The sequence below is a fragment of the Leopardus geoffroyi genome, chromosome A3 (assembly GCF_018350155.1).
Source record: "Leopardus geoffroyi isolate Oge1 chromosome A3, O.geoffroyi_Oge1_pat1.0, whole genome shotgun sequence".
Classification (NCBI taxonomy): Eukaryota; Metazoa; Chordata; class Mammalia; order Carnivora; family Felidae; genus Leopardus; species Leopardus geoffroyi.
In genome coordinates this window covers 30,779,740-30,801,774 of record NC_059336.1, presented here as the reverse complement: position 1 = coordinate 30,801,774, position 22,035 = coordinate 30,779,740, and the positions used below count along the sequence as shown (strand labels likewise).

At 51.9% G+C, this 22,035-nt stretch overlaps 1 protein-coding gene across 1 annotated transcript in view; it reads right to left on the bottom strand.

Annotated features, from left to right (window-relative positions):
• Positions 1–3,585: 3,585 nt before the first annotated feature.
• Positions 3,586–22,035, bottom strand: part of SMOX (spermine oxidase) — a 39,380-nt gene continuing 20,930 nt past the window's right edge. Inside the window, 8 exon segments of the mRNA XM_045445208.1 lie at positions 3,586–4,063; positions 4,525–4,614; positions 6,486–6,646; positions 7,230–7,692; positions 7,695–7,988; positions 8,152–8,325; positions 12,840–13,066; positions 16,611–16,844. Coding sequence (XP_045301164.1) covers positions 3,926–4,063; positions 4,525–4,614; positions 6,486–6,646; positions 7,230–7,692; positions 7,695–7,988; positions 8,152–8,325; positions 12,840–13,066; positions 16,611–16,818 — 1,755 coding nt within the window. The 5' untranslated portion in view covers positions 16,819–16,844 and the 3' untranslated portion in view covers positions 3,586–3,925.

Sequence of the window (22,035 nt, the reverse complement as noted above, 5' to 3'; positions counted from 1 at the left end):
GTTGGCCCGAGCATGCCACATTTGCCACCCCTGATAGAGTCCTCTGAGTTTCAATCAAGGCCAAGGCTGCTTCAGAGACTTAGTCACAGCAAGGAATTCATCCCGTGTTCCTGGTACATCTAATCTGTCTTGCTTCTGAATGGCCCTTGCATTTATCTGCCTCAAATATGTGTATTTAATGTTTTATTTATTTTTGAGAGAGACAGATTATGAGCTGGGGAGGGGCAGAGACATGGAGAGACACAAAATTCAAAGCAGGCTCCAGGCTCTGAGCTGTCAGCGCAGAACCCGACGCGGCACTCGAACTCGTGAAGCATGAGATCATGACCTGAGCTGAAGTCGGACGCTTAACCGACTGAACCACCCAGGCACCCCTGGCCTCAAATCTGTTTTTGAAGCTGCCAATCATAAATGCTACCCACATTAAATGATTGTTTGATAGAGAGGCAGTACCCTGGCAGGCTCTGGCAAACTCTCCAGGGCCACCGCTCCCATACCTGTCCCCACCTTTCCCCCAGAGCTGTTCCCTTCCCCCTCAGATGGCATCCCCTGCAAGCCGCACGGCCTTGCACAATCCCACAGTGTCCTGGGAACCTCAATTTCCCCTGCTGTGAAACAGTCCCCACCTCCCTCACATGGCTGCAGGTGCCTAGATGAGGGGACACAGGCAAGGAGTCTGATAAATGGTGACATACTAGTAAACACAAGGCCAGTCCTTATCACCGGGCAGCCAGAGGGACATAAGTAGGTCCTTCCTCCCTTTATCTGCTCTCAGGATGTCATCCCTGTTGCAAGGAGGAAACTTGTTGGGTCAACACAACCGTATATTTTTGGATGGAAGGGTGGAGGGAAGGATGTCCTCAGACTCTTTTTTAAACTTCATAAATTGAGTTATATCACACACACAGAAAAGTGCATAAACCTTCAGTGTGTAACCCAGTGCATTTTTACGAACGTATACACCCATGCAACCACCACCCAGGTCAAAATATGGAATAGTTCTGTAACCAGAAAGCACCCCTGTACTCCCTCCCAGGCACTGCTCTGTCCCCTCATATCTAACACGATAGTTTTATAGGTTCTTCAACTTCACTGAAAAAAACCATACAGCATATAGCCTTGTGACTGGCTACTTTCACTCAACATAATGTCTTTGAAATTAATCAATGTTGCAAATCTCAACTTGTGTTTTTCTATTGCTACGTAGTATTCCATTGTATGGAGGTAATACGGTTCGCCTGCTTTACTATGGATGGACATCTAGCCACTTCCAGTTTTTAGCTATTACAAACTATGTCGCTATGAACATTCTGGTACATAAGTTTGGTGGGCATATGCATTCTTATCCCTTGGGTGGGCACATGCCAGTTTTAGTAGAATCTGCCACAGAGTTTCCCAGTGTGGCTTGCCCATTTCCACTCTCTCCAGCAATGGCCTCAGGTTTCTTTCCTTTTCCTTTTTTTTTTTTTTTTTTTTTTTTTTGGTGGCACCAGCCTCTTCTTTACATGGTTCAATAAATAGAATGAGCCTGCAATGCGGAGTCAGACCTCCATGACCTTGGGTGCCATTACATAACTCTTGTAAGACTTGTCTCCCCATGGGGATAAACTGCCCTCCCCAGCCCGAGTTGGCATCCATATCAAATTAAGAGACCCGTGCACCCAGCATTAACAACTAGCACCTTGCCTGGCAGGTGGCCAGCTCTAAGTGACTATTCCCTCCCTCCCCACTACCCACACCTGAAGCTCCCCAGCATGCAATCATAGAATAAACATTTATAGCCCTCTGACCCTCATAGAGTCCGTTAAAATTCCCCTGCCAGTGAGCCTCAGAATCTACCTATTACTTTCTTCCCCCATACTTATGTGACAGGCCACTTCTACCCATCCCACCACAGTTAGTGGGGAAAATCCAGGACACGGGGAGGGTGCACACTGGATCACTGCCTCCCAAGGCCAAGTTAACAGAGGATGCTTCTTGCAAAGCAACTCTGGGCCAGGAGGGAGATACACCCCTGGACCAAAGCAAGGTCCAAATTTACATGGTCTGTTTAAGTGTTGTTACGGAATGATCTCCAAGATACATTATGTTGACTAAAACAAGCAAAATGCAGGACAGGATGAATACTTGGTCACTTTTGTGCAAAAAGGAGAGAGGAGGGCCCATCTTTATATTGACATATCTAGAAATGGACACACAAGGCACTAATCACATGGGGTGTGGGGAGCAACAGTGGTACTGGGGGCAGGTGTGGAGGGAGGGGTCTCCACAGATCCTTTCAGGACTTTGAGCTTGAACCACATCTTTAGCTCCTCCTATAATTTTTATACAGTTACAACCTTTTAAGCTATGTGGCAGGCGATTATGAACCCCTGACCTAAACTCCAAGGGGGACCAACCTTGGTGAAGCAAGGACACCTGTTAGCTGTGTGGGCATGGCGGGTGTGCATGCAGGGAGGGTGTGTCGGGAGGTGCAGGTAGGCATGTGTGTAGACGTGTCTATGTGTTAGACATCTCCACCATAACCCAAGGAAACAGGGGACAGGATGTAGAGTCCTGTTAGGGGCAGTGCCTTCAACTTGTGAGAAGGGAGCCCAACCTAAGTGCACACAGAGTCAGGCCGGGGGGGGGGGGGGGGGGGCTGTGGGTGGGGGCGGGGTGCCGAACCTGGATTTCCACAATTTCCTCCACCACCCAAACCCCCCAAGTCTATACAATTCAAACTCTATCATTAGCAATCTGGAGTCAAATCTGTAGTAATAAAATGACTAACTGTTCTTTAAGGTTCTGTGCATGTGTATGTCAATGTAGTTCTGTGTAGCTGTAAGGGTGTGGGGTGCTGTATCTGTGTGGGAGTGAGTGTATGTAGGTGTGTGGATGTGTGGATGTACTGTGTGTGCACACAGGTGAGTGTATGCGTGTGTGCACACGTGTGCAAGTGACTATATGTATATGCGATGTGTGTGCTTTCACTCAGTAAAAAAATAGCAGAAAAGACTACTTGCCCCCCCCTCTGCCCCCCCCCCCCCGTAAGTGATAGGCCCTTGGAATACAGCAGGTGAGAAATACTTAGGTATATCACAAAAAAAAAAAAAAAAAAAAAAAAAAAAATGGCCACCCTATCCACCTTCCCAGAAGTCAACAGCAGCCACCCCAAAGGTCAGACCTAGGGCCCCACAGCCAGGTGACACTGACTGATAATTAATGCATCTGAGGTTGGCATGGAGCCACAACAGATGTCCCCTCCCATGGAACTCACCTTCGCTCCATGTGGCCATGCCACCCAGTAGGGCTCTGAGTAGTCCAGCAAAGGGCCGGTGGGCAGACACAGGCCCATCCTGAAGGAGCTGAGCTGAGTAGTGAGGAGCCCTTATCCCTGAGGGGTCTCGCCGGCAGGAAGGCAAACAACCACAAACAGATTGAGGTGAGGGGAGACCCCTTCCAGTAAGGCAGGCACCCTACCTTCTGGGGGCACAGCCAGGCCACAGCCCTCCCACCATCCCCTCATTCAAAGAGGATATGCTAACAAAAAGTACAGACACACACATAAGAGGCTGAGGTAAATGGAAGAGACGAGCTGAGGGGTACGGGAAGGGCAAGCCTCTTTTATTATCCCAAAATGCAAAGTATTGAAGGCACTTACAATGACAAGGCAGGAGGGGAGGGGAGGCACAGGGAGGTCAGAGGTCAGAGGTCAGAGCACAGAGGTAAATCAACGGGCCCCACCCTGGTCACCACCCGGCACAGAGAAAAGGAAAAGCTACAGGACCAGATCTGAAGCCAGTCGGGGTGTCTAGCTCTACGAAAGGTACAAATCCATTCTACAGTGGATTAGGAAATTAGGAGCACAAGGCAGCAAAGGGCAGGGCTGGCAGTCACGAGTTAGTGGCTCTTTAAGGAACACGCTCAGGAGTGAAGAGGGCCCTCAGGTCCCCTGCTGGAAGAGGTCCTGGTACATCTCGATGAGACGGGCAGCCTCGCGCTGGCCAGAGAGCAGAGCACCATGGGTGGTGGAGTAGTACTTGCGGTGAGTGGCCTCACCCGAGAACAGCACCTGCATGGGCTGGGCCAGGGGATGGGGAAGTGAGGGGGGAAGAGCAAGAAAGGCTAGGAGGCTACCTGTCTGCCCCAGGAACCCCTCCCCCCCCCATCCATACTACAAGTCAGAGAGCAGGCACCTGAGATGCAGGTATCGCTGCTTCCACAGGATGAGGAGTTGCCCATCCCACCTGGCCACCTTCCCCTGCTTCTTCCCCAGACATCCAGGTCTCAGTTCTTTCTGCTCTGAGGCTGCTAGGAGTCCCAGATCTGCAGTCTCAGAGGCTCATTGTGCCATTGCGCCTCTAGTGAACTCAGGGCAAATGGTTTAACCTTCCTAAGGCTTGATTTTCTCATCTGCAAAATGGGTTTATACCACCTACTTCTGATGGTGGTTGTAGGGATTAATTGAAATAATGTATCTAAAGCACTTAGAACCTGGAAGAACATAAGCACTCAATAAAGTTAGGCGGTAATTTAACAAACCTTTATGGAGCCCCTATTAGGGTCCAGGGACTGTTCTGAGCACTTGGAAGATAAAAGGTGACCGGGCTGCTGCTTTGAGGAGCTTCCTTGCTGGTGGGGAAGCCAGACACGAAACCCAATTACTAAACGGCGTCACGTGTGACTTGATGGGTGTTTGGGCAAGGTGCTGAGAGCCCAGAAAAGAGGCCCCCTGTAAGGGGGATTGCACAAAGCTTCCCAGAGGACAGGACCTTTGGGCTGCTTCTCAGAAGATGCTAGGTAAACAAACAGGCAAAAGACATTTCAAGAAGAAGGAAAAATGAGGGCAAAAATGCACCAAAGCAAGGGACAGTGAGAATTTTGGTACAGCCGGGGCTCCACCTCGAGAAAGCAAGCTGTGTAGGTAGGGTCCAGGCAAACTACAAGTGCTTGCATTCCAAACTTGAGTTTGGACTCTATCCCACTGCGTCTCAAACTGAATGTGCAAAGGCACCAACTGGGGATCCCGGTAAAATGTAGGTTTTAATTCAACAGGTCTGGGGCGCACTGAGAGTCTGCATTTCTAACACACTCCCACATGATGCTGAGGCTGCTGGTCCGCAGACCACTCACTTTGAGAAGTGCAAGCTTTAACCCACCAACAAGGAGCCCACAGAGGTCGTTAAGCCGCAGAGGGGTGGGGGGAGGCTTATCGTGGCAGAAGTAGGCGAGCTGCCTACTCCCACATCCATTCTGCTCTTTCTCCTCGGTAACAAAGCCCTGATTTTTAACTGGATTCATTGCCATCCAGAATAAAAATGACGCATCCCAACCTCTTTAGCAGCTGCTACAGGCATGTGACTAAGTTCTGGCCAATCAGCTTCAAGTGCACTGTGGTTTAGAAGCACTGACTCAGCCCCAGGGGTTCCTCTCTTTTGCCTTGTCTGCCCTGAGACTGGCAGCCTCACAGCCCTCTGGAACCACAAAGTGGCCTTGAAGACAGAGCCAGGTGCCAATGGTACTGGGTCCTGATACCTACCTCTGGATCTCCCTTTGTGTCTCTGTGTGATAGAAGCAAACTCTGTCTGCTTTAGGCCCCAGTTCCTTTCATGTTGTTTTGCTTTTTGCTGGATGCACTAGTCCTAACTTGATGAAGGTGACAAGAGAAGGTTTGCTTTTCAGGAGGATGGCTGTAGCATCTAAGGGCCTTTTCCTCTCTCCCGCTGAGCACAACCAGGCATGCCCAACACACGCTGGAAATCTTCTTCACCAATTACACCAAAGAACTGTTTTAAATATAATCCTGCTGGGTTTTAACTTTTTTTTTTTTTTTTTTTTTTGTATGTGTCTGCTTGATGGGGGAAACTTGAAGTCCGCTTCATAAAAACAGAAATATATACAACTTTTTTTCTCAGATTTATTATCTTTCTCTATTATTTATTATATAGTTGATATAATTTAGGGGAGGGTCAGTACTCTCAATTTTATTTTCTGAAACATATTCGGGGGGAAAAGTAAATAAAACATATTGGGGAAACTTACTCCTACTGAATGAGCGCTGTCCAACAGAACTTTCCAGGGTGCTAGAAGTGCTCTATGGCTACACAATCCAACAGCCACTAGCTGCACGTGGCTATCAAACTTGAAATGTGGCCAGTGCGACCAAGGAGCTAAATCTTTAAATCTATTAATTTAAATCATAATTAATTTCAACTAAATGTAACTAATGGCTAGAGCATAACACGAAATGGCTCAGCGTTTACAACCTCAAGAAAGCTTCTAATATCTGTTTGAGTCCATTTTTTCTTCCAGATGTGAAGTACGCGTGACCTTGCTTTCTCCTTCATCATCTCCTTCATCACAGGAGCTACACCGTCTGCCTCAGCTTGTCGTCACCCCTCGGCGGAACACCACCCTCCCCCTCCCCCCCCCAACCAAACCCACACACAAAACCCCTGCCCCCCCCCGCCCCCCAGGACCTCCTCACCCTGCACCCCGCTCACCGCCAACTTGGAGCTCTCGGTGTATGGCAGGGGCTTGGCCAGCTTCTCCACATCTGCCCCACTAGATCCCACCTGCGTGTACGAATAGGAGCCTCGGAAGTAGGGGTTGCTGCCCCAGGCCGAGCGCAGGATTCGCCGAGGTTTTGGAATGTTGGGGTTCCCTGTTGGGAAGTCGCAAGAGCCGAGGGGAAGGAAGATGATAAATGGCTGCACACAGAGGACACCCCTGAGCGGACAACTGGCACTCCACCTCCCTGGCTGCAAGGCCAGCCCCCGCCAGCAGGCAGGGGGACGCAGGAAGAGGGGTGGAGAGGCTGGGGGGCTCTAGCGGTTGGCCCTTCAGTGCCTCCCTGCGGACCGCCCAGCAAAACAGCTCATCTCTCTGGGTCCCTCGATTTCCTATACGAAAAATGTTCAACTCAGAGGATCTGACAGTGACACACAAATGCATCTCACAGCAGGGCAGTATGGGTAGGAAAAGGGCGATCGGAGGTTTGGGGGTGATACCTGAGTTTTTACCGTCAACCCTTAGAAGAAACACAGCACCCACGGTTTTCAGGGTTTCAAGTTCCAAAGCGCGTGCGGAGGCGGGGGGGGGGGGGGGGGGGGGGGGGGCTCTCCCAGTGGGCACGCCCCCTCAGCTGCACCATCTGGGGATGCGGAAGAGCCACGGCAGGCGCAGAAGATGCAGAGGGTGGCAGAGGACCGGGAGGGGGCAGCGGGCGCGGCGGCGCGGGGACACACCTGTGAACTGCCGCAGCATCTCCGTGCAGATCTCGGCCACCGCCTCGTCGTCGCACTTCTCCATGACGAGGGCCTCCTCGCCGCAGATCCAGCCGCTCAGCACGTGGCCGTAGCGCTCGGGCGGGTAGAGGACATCGAAGCCGCAGATCTTGCGGTACCAGAGCTCCGGCGGGTAGGTGAGGGTGCCGCTCTCCGCCTCGTCCTCCCACACAAACTGGATGCTGTTGCACTCGGGGCCCCAGAAGGGCTCCTCGAATTCCAGAAAGATCTTGTCGGTGGTGCCGATGCCCAGGCGGTGGATGGCGGCCACCTTCTCGGTGGGCAGGCCCGGCCGGAAGAAGTTGGTGTACTGCCTCTTGAGCACGCCCAGCGACACGGTCACGATCACGTGGTCCGCCGGGATCACCTCGCAGTCCTCACACTCCACCAGCACCGGCCACTGCTCGTCCTCATCCCGCCCATCCCCCGGGGCTCCTCTCCCCCCAGGCCGCCCTCCCCGGCGTCAAGGTTGTGGTCACCCTCGCCCCGGGGCTCGATCTCAGGGCCCCGGGGGCGGGCCGAGGCCTGGTCCCAGTGCACACAACGGACGGGTTTCCCCAGCTGGATGACGTGGGCGGGGATGCCCTCGGCCAGCAGCTCCACAACCCGAATGAAGCCCGAAGGGATGATATGGTGGGCCCCGGGGATCTCGGTCCACTCCCCAAAGGCACTCAGGGACACATCGTCCATGCTGTGCGAGCTACTCTCACAGCTCTCCACCTGCGGGAAGAGCCAGAGAGGAGCCGGGTGACCACCAGGGCTCAGGCAGGGGTCAGAACGGGACCTCAGAGCAGCCCCGCCCTCCTCAGACCCAGATGCCCCAGGATCTGTCTTCTTCCCTCTGGCATCTGTATTCAACAAAGTTCTGAGAGGACAAGGATACCTTCAGGTACTGCTGGATCATGGCGAGTTTCAGGCACTTGGTGGCCTCAGGGTCGTCAGGGTCATCCCTGATGCGGTTGCGCACCTCCTCCCGGGTGAACACCCCCACGCTGTTCTGACTCTCAGCATTGACTGGTTTACCATGCCGGAAGAACTCCTGGGTCAAGTTATAGACCTGCCAGAGAAACCCCAGGAGACTGAAAACACACCTCTCTTCGCACCTCCCTCCATCTCAGACCAAAGGACCCCAGCTCAGGAGTCCCCATGTTCCCGATGCTCCTGGATATGCTGAGCCCATGGCTCCTCATCCTTGGTGAATCAGTGTGGCACTCCGTGCTGCGCTCAGGCTACACCAACAGGGCCAAGGTTCAGGGCTGGCAAGCCGTCCTGGACAGCCAGCCAGCTTACTTGCTTCCAGATCACCATCTAAGGCCCCGTGGGTCTACGAAGGAGGGACGGAGCCCTGGAGGCTCTCCTGCAGGGCCCTTGCTGAAAACCAAGTAAAACGTTTGGTGCCTGGTGGGAAAGGAACCGCCCCCTCAAGGGCGCTATGTCCCCTAGCAGACCACCCACTGCAGAACCTGGGTCTGCACACCTTTCACTTTTCCAAGAACCAAATGCCCAAACCCTCTCCCTGCCACTCCTGCCCAAGCGTATCTGCTTCACCCTCTCCCAGGAGGGCAGTCTGGAACTGCTGCCTGGGCAGTGTTTGGGGGAGAGGGAGCAGGAGGAGCCCTGAAGCCTGACCTCCCAGGAGCCCCTCCCTGGCCCTGCTCAGGTCCACACAAAGTGCCCCTTTACTGCAGAACCCAGACATATTTAAGCAAGATGACCATGCTGGGGCAAGGGCATGTGGTGGGGAGGGAGGCTCCAGTGTCCCAAGGAATGAAAATACATTTCACAGGCATATTTTGGCAAGAACTCCAAACCATACCTTATCAACAGAAAGCAACAAACAGTCCCTTAGAGCAGGGTCCTATTACGTCCCGTGCCTGCCAGGCACGTAACTCCCACCAAACACTGGGCAGATCTCCCTGAAGAAACTAAGCCAGTCCTGGGCCAGTCATGGCATCCCCAGAGGGCAAGGTCTGAGTCCCAACATTCACTCAACAAACTTTTACGGGGCCGTGCCAAACACAGATTGTAACGGTGAGGAAGACGGACACAGCCCTGAGCCCCTGCCTTCACTCAAACTGGGGAGATCTCATAACTGGGCTGTTTCCGCAGGATGCGCTGTGACAGGAAATAACCCTCAGGTTTTGAGATCAACGCAGATGACCCTGGACAGTTGGCAGTGAGAGACAGAGGAAAAGTATTTCAGGAAGAAGGAACAGCATACTCAAAAACGAGGGCGGGGAGAGAGAATGTAAGCGACTCAGTCTTGCTGAAGAGGGCAGCGAGGAAAGAGAAAGTTAGAGATGATTTTGGAAAGGCAGTCAGGGGTGGGGCATGAATGACTAAGAGTCACGTCAAGGACTCTGGACCCTGGCATCACTGAAGGGCTGTGAGCATGAGCACATGCCCTCTCCCTCCCAGGACACTGGCAACAGGTGGGCTCCTTAGCCAAACATCTATGGCTGGTGCCAATTAGTGGTGTGGTTCCCCTCCTAAAGCGAGTCTGAATTCGGTCAGCACACGTTCACGGGAATCACGTCTGCCCTGCAATCCAGCCCTGGTAGAGGCCCTGAGGCTGCAGGGTAGAGAAAGGAAGGTGACATGACCCATCCCCTACCATCCCACTCGGGGAAAAGCCTCCACATGAGATAGAAACATGAATTAAACATGTCTCTGTAGCATACAGTCTAAAGAAGAAGATGAGTTAACTTGGTCACTTTTTCTCCCTACAGTCACAGTCACACGATGCTGGGCGTTTGGCCTTAACTGGAGTCCTCAGCAAATTCCTCACCCAGTACCACGGCCAAGGAGTCAGGCTTTCGGTGTGCCTCCTCCTCCCTGGGTTTTCTTCCTTGAGTGATAAGCAACATGGTAGCCAGTCTTTAGCTTATGTTGACCAAAGGCCGTAATGTACAGCTGAGGACAGATAAATTTAGTCCATCTAAACACGATTCTTTGTGTCCACCACCAACTGGGACAGCCTGACCTGCACACGGGGTTGTCCTATGGGTACAGTCTTCTGCCCTGGATTAAATTACATCTTCCCAATGTGACCAAGGGAAATGGCACAGGCCTGTAACAGTTAACAATATTCACCCCAATTCTCATTAAGCACTTTTCATCAGGATCTCATTTAATCCTCGTGACATTCTGAAGTGGGTTTAACTATGTCTGTTTTACAGGTGAGGAAAGTTAAGACTCAGAGAGCCCCCCAACAACTTGCTCAAGGCTACACAGCTAATAAATAGTAGAACTAATATTTGAATCAAGGTAGTCTTGCTCTAGGGACTAAGCTCTATATGACACGAGTGCACGAATTCACTTATTTGTTAACAAATGTAACAGATTGAAATGAGTAGCCCTTCGAAGTCACCTCTAGAGGGAGGCTGAAGATTTATTGTGAAGTCACCCTCCGGCAGGGCTTCATATGCTTACAGCATATCTCTTCAGAATGGCCTCCAGCTTTGGTTAGGAACCACACACAAATAAATCGATCACTTTCCTCAGGGTTAACACCTTCTCCTGCCAACCCAAAGCATCACCCCTCGGACTGATAACCCATTTTATCCATGCTATTCTCCACAAGTCACACTCTTCGTTTCAAAAGTCAAAACCACAAGCGGAAACTGATGATGATCTACTTTTAAGTTTATATAAGAGAATAAGTAAGTCATGGACCCTGAAAAGTCATTCTCAAGAGGCAACCATGCTGAAAGCACTCACAATAACCTGGATTTCAGGACGTGACTAATTCCCAGTAGACCAGGAAGGTCTACTTTGAAGAATACTAGCTCTTATCTGCTCGTTAACAATTCAGTCTCCTAGCACATGAGTAAGAACATACAGTACCATGGGATTGCATATAACATACCTTGTGGGTGTACACATATAAGTCACAGCATGCCTGCCCTCCACTGAACAAGGACCATCCCCAAAGCAAGAGTCATTTCTCCTTTTCCATACCCAAGAGCCAGAAGATGTGCAATAGGTGCTTTTTGGCCAACTTACTGACCCGGAGTGAAGGGTCGTTATACTACAAATGACAAGCAATCAGAAGGCAAGACCTACGTGCTACCTTGCTTGTTAAGTGCAGTTCGCAGAACCACTGAAAGATACTAAAAATACGAACATTTTTTTTTTTGAGAGAGAGATAGAGAGCACACAAGTGAGCGAGGGGCAGAGAGAGAGAGAGAGAGAGAGAGAATCCTGAGGCAAGGCTCAAGCTCACCTGTGGCAGGGCTCAAGCTTACCCAATATGGGGCTTGAACTCATAAACCGTGAGACCATGACCTGAGGGAAAGTCGGATGCTTAACCGACTGAGCCACCCAGGCACCTCTATGAACAGTTTTTTAAAAACCTGAACAAGACAAGGATGCATGTCATTGCACTTCTATCCAACACTGTACTGGAGATGCTATCCAGTGCAATACAGCAAGAAAAGAAATAAGTGGTCTTAGGCTATGCTGTCCAATACGGTAGCCACTAGACATTTGTGGCAATTTAAAATTAAGTTAATTAGCTCCTCAGTTTTACTAGCTACATTTCAAGAGCTCAAAAGTCACATGTAGCTAGCAATTACCCTACTGGACAGTGCAGGTCTAAAACATCTCCATTATTGCAGAAAGTTCTACTGCACAATGCTGGTGTGAGGATTAGAAAGAAAGAAAAAATTCTCATTTTTGGTATAGTATTATATACATAAAATTCTAAAATATTATTAGAATATAAATTAAAATAATATCTTAATAGAAGGAAAAAATTCTCATTTTTTGGTATAGTATTATATACATAAAATTCTAAAATATTATTAGAATATAAATTAAAATAATATCTTACTAGAAAGAAAAAATTCTCATGTTTTGGTATAGTATTATATCCATAAAATTCTAAAATATTATTAGAATATAAATTAAAATAATATGTTAATAGATATAATATTAGCATTAAAATAATACTTCATCAAGATAGCTAAAATCAACATGTAATATAATCAGTTATAGTTCTATATATTGGGAAAAAATTGAAAATAAAGGGGTTTTTTTTGTTGTTGTTTTTTGTTTTTTTAAGTTTATTTATTTATTTTAAAAGAGAGAAAGAGTGTGAGTGGGGCAAGGGCAGAGAGAGTCCCAAGCAGGTTCCGTACTGTGGGGCTCAAACTGATGAACCGTGAGAGCATGACCTGAGCTGAAGCTGGACACTTAACCGACTGAGCCACCCAGGTACCCCAGAAAATAAAGTTTTAAAAAATTACAACTTAAAAGAGTATCCAAAAGCAACAACAACAACAATCACTACCCAAGTACCCAGTAATAAATCTAATAAAAGGTGCTTAAGGCTTTTCTGAAGACATATGTAATCATCTGTATCAGTGACCTCTTACCTCGTACTTCTCCACCCCTCACCTTCATTCTGTCCTCAAATTGCCCTGCTTTTCCAAATATGGGGCCCAGAGAGTGTGCAAAGACATAACCAGGATCATAGAAGACCCCAGCAGGCACTCAACTCCCCCCACACTGCCGGCGTGCTCCCCGCCTCCCACACCCATGGGTCCAACTGCCCTGCTAACACCTCACCTCGTTGTATAAATCACTGAATTCCTCAACCACGTCCTTGGGGATCCTGCGGCCACGGTTGGTGAGGTAGCAGGCCACGCCATTCTTGGAGTAGAGGCTGATACGGCCCACGCTGCGCTCCCCATCAGTTGTCTCTTCCAGAAGGCCATTGGCTTCTGCTAGATGATAGATGGGATTCCCATGGGAGCCATGGATCCAGGTGGCTCCCAACTCAAAGGTGGCGTGTCCTGACGGTGACAACAACAGGCCCTTAGAGGGGCAGGGATTTCTTCACAGAGGGCCAGAACACTGCCTCAGCCTTCTTCCTCCAAGAGGATCCTTCCATCCCCTCAACAGAGCAGGAAGGGGAATTAGGCCCCTATCTGGCAACCAACCAAAGTCTTCAGTGAAAAGTTCCCAGGGGAAACTACGTGTGGCACAAAATGGATTCCACTTTACAGCCGAGATAACTGCCACCCTGAATGCCTTTGTGATTTGCCCCCAGAGTCGCTTCACTGGACTAGTTACAAGGCTCTGCTTTTCCATCCCACCTTTGTCTAACACAACACCAGACACTGAGCCCTCCTTTTTCATTGATGGCTCTCCCTCAGGAGATACTGTGTGGGCACCTGAGGGTACAGTGGTCCCAGTGAGGGGAGAGAGGTTACCTGAGGTCCTCTGGCCCGAGGTCCTCATCTGACCTTACTCCAATTCCTCAACATTCTCCAATGGCCCCGGAGTCTAAGCCCCGATCCCAGACAAAAAGTGGCCCCCCTCCCAGCTCAGTCTGAGGCAGAGGAGGGAGGGCAAACATTCCAGGTTGGAAGACTCCTCCTGAAGGCAGTCTCAAATAGACTTCCAGAGAAAACTAAACTCTGTCTTCCTAAGGCAGAAAAACCTTAGATGGCAGAACCCCAGGAGTCTGTCTAGGGCAGGGGGAAACTCCTGGACCCAAGTTGGGACAGGGCTAGAGCTGGTGCTGGTCCTACCATCCCATCCAGAGCCAAGGTACCAGATGCTCTGAGGCAAGCTGCCTCTGTGCCTGGGCCTCAGTTTCCTCTTCCGATGCTGTAGGGATGGTGGCACATTGTCTCCTTCCCTGCCTAGCTCCCAAGGAAGTTGAAGCAAAGCAAGGGGAAGAGAGAGGAACATTTTTTGGTGTTTTGTTGTGTTTTGGAGGGCTGAGTCAAGATATCAGGTGCAGTTAAGTTTTTTGCTGAGACGGTCACAATAATTCCTCCTCTGTCCTTGTACACATAGCCCTTTGCAACGTGACCTTGCCAGTCCTCCCGTCATGAGGTAGAGTCCATTTCCCTACCCCTTGCATCGGGGCTGGCCCTGTGACTTGCTTTGATTAACAGAATGCAGTGAAAGTGATGTCTGCGGCTTCCGAGCCCAGGCCTCAAGAGATCTTGTGGCTTCCACTTTCACACTCTTAGAATGTGACCACCATGGAGAGGTTTACCCTGTTGGAGACACGTGGCCCAGCCAAAAAACCAGTGCCAACCACCAGACAAATGGGTAAGGCTGTCATAAACAAACCATCCCCGGTCAAGCCACCGGATGACTGCAGGCGAGTGGGAGATTCCAGGCAAGACCAGTGAAAGAACCACCTGCCTGATTCCTGCCCAAATTCCCGACCCACTGAACTTAAGCAAATAAAATGGTACTGCTGTAAACCACTACATTTTGGGGTGATCTGTTATGCAGCAATAGTTATCTGATATGCCATAACAGACAACAATATCACCCCTCACCCCAGGAACTGGTCATTCTTTTTTTGTGCATCCCCTCTCCTGGCTGTTTCTAATTAAACCACTAGTTACTAAAAAATAGCCCTGTATATATGTATGTGCCAAACAGCAGGCAAGAGAACAAAATGGTCAACCTCGTGCTACCGCCAGTGAGACAGAATTTCCTGAGGTCTCTGGGAGAAGATGCAGGAACGTGTATGTCCCTTTGTCCAGAAAGGTGGGCAGATGGGATGGCACCAAAAAACTCAAAACCCAGTGCCCTGCTTCCAGTGGGTTCCTAGTGGGCATTGAGAGTATTTATTACTAATCCTCCTTTAATTCCTCAGGCTTGGGGTTCCCCAAAGTGTCTTGCCTGGTTTGAGCTCCCAAGAGAGGAAGAGACCTCGGGGAGGGGCCTGGACCCTCCCCAGGGCACGCAGGGAGCTCCAAACCACAGTCACTGGGCAGTGACATCCAGGCGTGGGACAGCATCCTTCCTGGACGGACATTTGGCAAAAGCAGGAATGAGGTGAGGAGCTTGAGGTCGGCAGCAAACTCAGCACCCCACCCCTATTCCCCAGGCTCTGCAACAGGGGGGGTGGGTAGGCCCTGGTCGTGGTCGAGAGATATTTCCTGCCCTCGCCTGCCTGCCCCTCTATGACTGCGATCCTTGTGACACCCCTGCATCAAAGGGCACCAGCACCATCCAGTGTCCCTGGGGCTTCTGGCCCTCGACGCCTGCCCCGACCACTGAGATTCAGAGCCACCGCCTCACACCGTAGCAGGTCCGCCCCTGGTTTCAGCCCCGTATGTCTGCACACACAACACATGCAAATTCGCCCTCCAGAGGGCATGCTCTCCCCGCTCCTCGCGGAGTCTGCCTTGATCACATACATCACTCCACGCGTATGGCCCCTTCTGCTACCTGCCCAACTCTCCCCATCACCTGAAGTCTGCCCAAGGTCCCCCAAGTCAGGAAGGCCCCCACCGCCAACAGGTCACCAGATCACGCTTCTTCGCAGCTTCCCGCACCCCATCTCTTCACCCCGCCGCCTGTCCCATGCGTGGCATGTCTCAGCTGTCAGCTACCCCTGAGACCGGGCCATTTGTCCTCATCTTCTGTTTCTGCGTCATACACTGAATGTCTTATCGAGACTCAGGAACCACAATGGGAGCTGCCCCTTCCCTAAGGCTCCCAGCCAGCCAATCACGTGTCAAGCGAAGCGTCCCAGGGCTTCCTGCTGGCTTTCCCCAGGTTTATGAGTGCTTTGGATGGCACTTTCATCCCCCCCTGCCACACAGTCCTGTGTGTCGCAGCAGAAGATGGACACAACCTCACATTGCCCTCCAGGAAACGCTCTAGAAGACTCTCAATACGATCGAATGCATGGCCTTGCTACCCCATGTGGGAACAGAGACACAAAATCCTCTGGAGGGTAGCCATCGAGCGTGGTCCCTACCCACTTGGTCTCTCATTGGTCAGACCCCCTGGCTGGGAAGTGCTGACCTCCAGCTGCATTTCAGGCAATTCCCCCACCCCTGGTAAAATCTGCCCAGTCCTGGGGAAAGTCTCTTACCTGGAGGCTTTCTCCAGAGGCCTCATTACTCTGTAACCTGGACAGATCATCTTCCCAGGCAATGCTAAGATCTGCCCATCACCCACAAGGAGGCCCCAAGTCCCAACCACTCTGCTGCCCTGAGCTCCTACTGTCCCAAGACTAGCTCTCAGTCATGCTATGTTAATTCACACTCAAGGGGTAATGACTAATAAGAACTTACAGAATTACTCTTCTTGTGAAGCAGAAACTGGTCCACCCACTGCCGAGACACTGGCCTGGGTGTCCTTTCCTTCCTAAACACTTGAACTCTAGGTCATGTTCCAAAGACGAAGGCCAGAGCCCCATCTTGCCCACCTCAGAGGGTTGCTCAGAGGGCAAAGGAAGCTTCTGGCAAAGGCCCACTTATCCCAGGGAAAAACCAAAATAATGAGATTTGAGGCAGGGCCAGAGCACTGAAGGACAAAAGGTGACCTTGGCGCGGGTGGAGGAGGGACACTTACCGAGTTTCACGCTCTGCACGCGGCCTCCGATGCAGGTGGAAGCCTCGAGCACAGTGACATCCGTGAAGCCCTGCTCCAGAAGTGCTTTGGCCGCAGCCAGGCCAGCCAAGCCAGCGCCGATCACCACCACGCGAGGCTGTCCCCTTCTCCGTAGGCCACGACTGAGAGGGTCATTCGCACTGTCGCCACTGGATTCACAACTTTGCATACCGTCCGCACTGGCCTCCTAGGAACCTGCAGGGGGTGGGGGTGTCACAGCTTACCTGCTCTGCCTTCACTTCCCACCTGTCCCATGGGACACTCATGAGCTCTGCCCTCAAGGGGGCGGGGGAGGGGGGACCTTCTTGAGCCCTCCTGCTCTTCCGGAGACCTGGACAAGAGGAGCCATCTCCAAAGGATGTGGCAAGGAGGAGGACAGACAGAGGGAAGGAGAGAGGTAGAAAATATGCACTGTGGGCCCCCACCGGCAAGCAGGACTGCTGGGAACCCACCCTAAGCCCCTGGGATCCGTCAATCCCACCCCCAACCTGCTAGGCACACTGCCTATTCCCCAAGGCTGAGACTAGAGCCAGCCAGGAAAGGGATGACTCAAAAAGACCAAATTCAAGAGAAACTATTGACACCTCTGTCCCTGAACAAGCTCGCTCTGACACGGCTGCTGTGGTCCAGCTCACACCAATCCCAGATGCCCACACAGATGACAGGATGCTCATACGGACCCCAGGATACTCACACAGACCGCAGGATGCTCACACAGACCCCAAGATGCTCACACAGACCGCAGGACACTTGCACACACAGCGCTGGACCCTCTACTTTCCCTCCCGTGCGTGGCTCTTCCCTGGCATTCTTTCTCCTTTGCCCCTTCTCTCCTCCTCTAGCTTTCTGTTAGTCTTTCACAGTGTGAATGAAGTGGCAATTTGGTGGGCAGGACATAGTCCCGCCCTCCCCCCAGAAAGTGCCACGAGGCCGGTATCGGACGAGCCTCTGCTATTCCGGGTACTTCTCTGGTTGTTTTCCCCCAGCCACCCAGCCCCTCAGTCACCGCAAAGCAGCAAGGAGCCCAGGAAACGGTGGACTGTGAGGACCCATGGCACCAGAGGCCAGACATCAAATTGACAGTTACACTAAGCCAGCTTGTTCAGAGACGCCAGGCTAGGGAGCTGATGGCTAGGCAGCCAAGGGGGGTCCCTGAATCGCCCCAGTGCTGGGAGAGGCTACCGCCTATTCCCAGAGTGACCACGAGGGCTCCAAGGTGCCTGTGGGCCATCCCAAGGGGCCGCTCGGCTCTCATCCTGTCTCTGTTCCCTCCCTGACCCAAGCAACTTCGATTCCAGTTGTCTTTGCCGAGGGTTCAGTGGTAGAACCTACTAACAACAGGGGAGGAAGGGTGTCTGGAAGGTGGCTGCTGGGCAGTGCAGCAGACAGGGGACATAAAACAACTGTCTCCCCTACCTAACAAAGCTCAGTATAAGCCTTCCAATGACACAGCAGCCCCACCCCCCAGAATACGCCCAAGAGAAGCAGGACATAGTCCACCAAACACACATGCTAAGGAATGTTCATAGCCGCTTTATTTATAAGAGCCAAAACAACAGAAGCAACCACGGGAGAATGGATAAATCCACTGTACTACGTGCAGCATTTTCATGCATATTCTTCAACAATAAACAGAACCAAACTACTGGTACCCTCCACCAACATTGCATTGAAGGAAAGAGGCCAGAGATACAAAGTACATATTGTATGACTCCACTTACATGAAGCTCATGAAGAGGTAAATGAATCTGTGGTGACAGAAGAGAGACCAGGGGCAGGAATAACTGAAAACAGTCAGGAGGGAACTTTCTGGGGTGGAAGGAATATATGTCTTGATCTGAACGGTGGCCACACAGTATACATTCAAAGATCCACCGACCTGGACAGGTAGGATTTGTGTCATTTTTATATGTATGCGTGTGTACCTCAGTAACCATTCAGATATTCATTCCTGGCAAGGAAGGCAGTCAGGCAGGCAGGAAGGAAGGAAGGAAGGAAGGAGAAGGAAGGAAGGAAGGAATGAAGAGAGGAAGGAAGGAAGGAAGGAAGGAAGGAAGGAAGGAAGGAAGGAGAGAAAGAAAGAGAGAGAAAAAGAAAAAAAGGAAGAAAGGAAGGGAGGGAGGGAGGAAAGAGAGAGAGAAAGAAAGAGTGGGAGGGAGGAAGGGAGGGTAGAAGGAAGGAGAGAGTAAGAGACAAGACAGAAAAAGAGACAGAGAAATTAAAAGAAAGAAAAAGAGAAAGAGGGAGGAACAGAGAGAAGGAGGAAAGAAAGGAGGGGGAAAAGGGAGGGAGAGAGGGAGGAAGGAGAGAGAAAGAGACAAGAGAGAAAGAAACAGAGAGAAAGAAAGAGGAAGGAAAGAAAGAGAAAGACAGAGAAAGAGAAAAAAAGAAAGGGAAGGAAGAAAGAGAAAGAAGGAGGGAGGAAAGAGAAAGACAAGAGAGAGAAAGAGAAAGAAAAAGAAAGAGGGAGGGAGGAAGGAAAGAGAGAGAATGAGACAGATAAAGAAAGAGAGGGAGAGAAGAAGAGAAAAAGGGAGGGAGGGAGGCAGGGAGGGAGAGGAAGGAAGGAAGAAGGAAGGAAGGAAGGAGCGAGCGAGCTACATACTGACTTCTTACATCTGGTCTGATCATTAAAGCTTCCCCCACCTTGAATGGCGCCCCCCAACATCTCTTTATCATAGGCTTAGCAAAAGGGTCTTTTTCTAAATACGCTGGGGCTGTTCCTCATGCCTCCCGCCACCCACTCCGCCGGCAGGCGCCATACCTGGGCACCTGGGCTTGGACGGGCCTGTCCCCCCACTCCCGCCCCCAAATTCCAGGCAAACCCCCAGACCCAGGCCGACCGCCTGGGTGCCCGGGCAGTTCCCTAGACGGCCGGAAGGTGGCGCCCGCGGCCCAGAGCCCTCCGAGGCCGAGTCTCCGCTGGAGGCCGGGGCTCCCCGCCCCCTTCCAGGAGAACGCGGTGCGGCTCCGCCTTTCCTCCTCCCTGCAGCTCCGTTCCCTCTCCTATCCTTCCCCGCTCCCTCCAGCGAGGTTCCTTTGAGCGTCTGGGAGCACGGGGTCGGGCGGCCTGGGTCCTTTCCTCCCTGAGCCCTGCCACCCTCCCCGCCCCCAGGTTCTCCTTCCGGTGGACTAAATTTAGAGGGGAGGGTGTGGCTGCCTGCACCCGGCGGCCAGGGCGGCCAGCGGGAGGAAGGGTCGCCGAGACGACGCGGGGTGGCGTCACGTTGGTAAACACACTGGGTGCTCGGAGCTGCCGCTGCCGCTGACGCCACCTGCCAGGCACCCCGCGATGCGACGTGGCGCTGCCGCCCGCCCCGCCCGCGTGCCTCACCCCCAGGACTGGGGGGCCCCTGCCGGCGTGCTGGTGTCCTGGCTCCATCAGCACCCCCAGCCGGGGCCACCCTCCAAAACCGCCTTGCTTATACAGTAAAGGGGGGGAGGGGGGACCGCCGCAGTTCTCAAACCTGACTGGTGCAACCCCTTCTTGAAAATTTCCTGCGGGCTCCAGGTGTGACTGGGATAAAACTGGGAGGGACCCACTCCCCTCTGAAGTCTCCTCACAAAACCCCTAGTTCCCGTGGGGCACCCCGTCTGGAAACCGGGGTCTAGTGAAGCTGGAAGCTATGGGGAAAGGATACTTGGGGCGCAGCGCCTCCCCAGCCGGCTACCTGAACTTCTGGCTACCCTCAGAAATGGCCAGCTGGTCCTCACTACATTGTTGTGACAGTCGAATAAGGCCTTATGCGGATGTGGCAAGACGGACAATATTTTCAAGAGCCTCAAGTGTGAAAATCATTTGTAAAGTTCTGTAACTAAATTCTGAGCAGAGAGCCTTGGGACGGGGGCTCAGAAATGCCCCGTGGGGAACGCAGGTGGGCAGTTGCCTTTAAGATGAACACAGAAAGGACCCTGAGTTCCCAATGTATCAGAGACCTTGCACTCAAACAGCACAGGGGTGAAAGTAGGTAATGAGCAAGGGCCATGTGGGTCACCTGCACCCATGACGTCCTCCCCCCCTCCAAAGGAATCCCACAGGCCAGTTCCTTCCACGGGTCAGAGAAGCCTTACACAGGGCCCACAGAAGTCAGAGAGCTGAGAAAGCTGCCCCATGGCCTCCCATATGGACACACGGAGCCAACACACTCTGGAGTCCAAACTGAAAGGGACAGAAAAATCATGTGTAGGAACGCCTACTCCGTGCCAGGCCCTCAGCGAAACGCTGAACTGGGCCTTCCAGTGCTGTTATCTCCAGCCAGGGTGGAGAGGAGAGGGTGAGAAGCAACTTGTTTTCTGTTGATTTGTGGCATCTTTTCCTTTCAGCTTTTTTTTTTTTTTTTTAATTTTATGAGAAACCGGCTTATTGAGGAAGAAGAATCAGTTCATGCTCCTCGGTGCCTGCCTGTCCTTCTCTCGCCTTCGGGAAATAAATAAATAAATAACATCCACTCCTTGATCTGTATGCACAGGAGAAACAGAACACCCTGTACTTTTTGAGCAGATAAAGGAGAGAAGAAAAAAGTGCTGGCTCAGCCAGGCAGGGAGGAGGAGGGGGGGGAGGATAGGGAGGGGGAGGGGGAGGAGGGAGGCACAGGGCAACGGACACTTGTCTTCTTGCTCCTGCTTCCACGGAAAAATGAGGGTGGGAGCCTGGGGCTCCCATGTGCCCAAAGAGGCCAAGCCTGGTAGCTTCAAGAAATCAGGCCAGCCATGGCATGAATATCCCACCCCCACTCTAGATGCCCCACTGCCTCCCCCCGAACCTCTGCTCTGGCCCACCAGCCAACACCTTCCCCTGCTGCCCACTGCCCTGACTGAACCTGCCCAAGAAGCCAGTCTGGAAAGAAGGCAGCAGCAGAAGAGAGGAAAAGAGGGAAGAAAGGCCCCATCCCTTTGTCAGGGTCACCCAAGAAAGAAGGATGAAGATGAGAAAGCGAGGCGACAGAAATGGGCGTTGGCGTTGCCACTTTCCCACCCCACCTTCTCTCAACATCCCCACCAATTGCATCTTCACCCTCAAATTTACCCTCCAAGAAGCACCTCCAATTGCCAAATACCAGAGACGTACTTTAGTCCTGGCCTCCGACTGCTGACCCCCTCTTGGAAATGCCCAGTACTGAGCAGGGGGCACCAGGCATCTTCTTGTGCTTCCCCATCATGATTAAAACCACAGGACTGCCAAGCGGTCCCAAGGCTCAAAGCTGAATGCATCCTCAGAGGAAGACCTGCCCTTATCCATCAGATCAAGCCATGTCAACCCCCCAGAATCACTGTCGCCTCTCCCCTCAATTCCCCCCCCTCACCCCTGCCTCCTCCATCTGAACTGTACCCCTAGAGAATTGCTGGGCCTGCCCCAAGTCATGCCCAGGCCTCTCATAGACCAGGA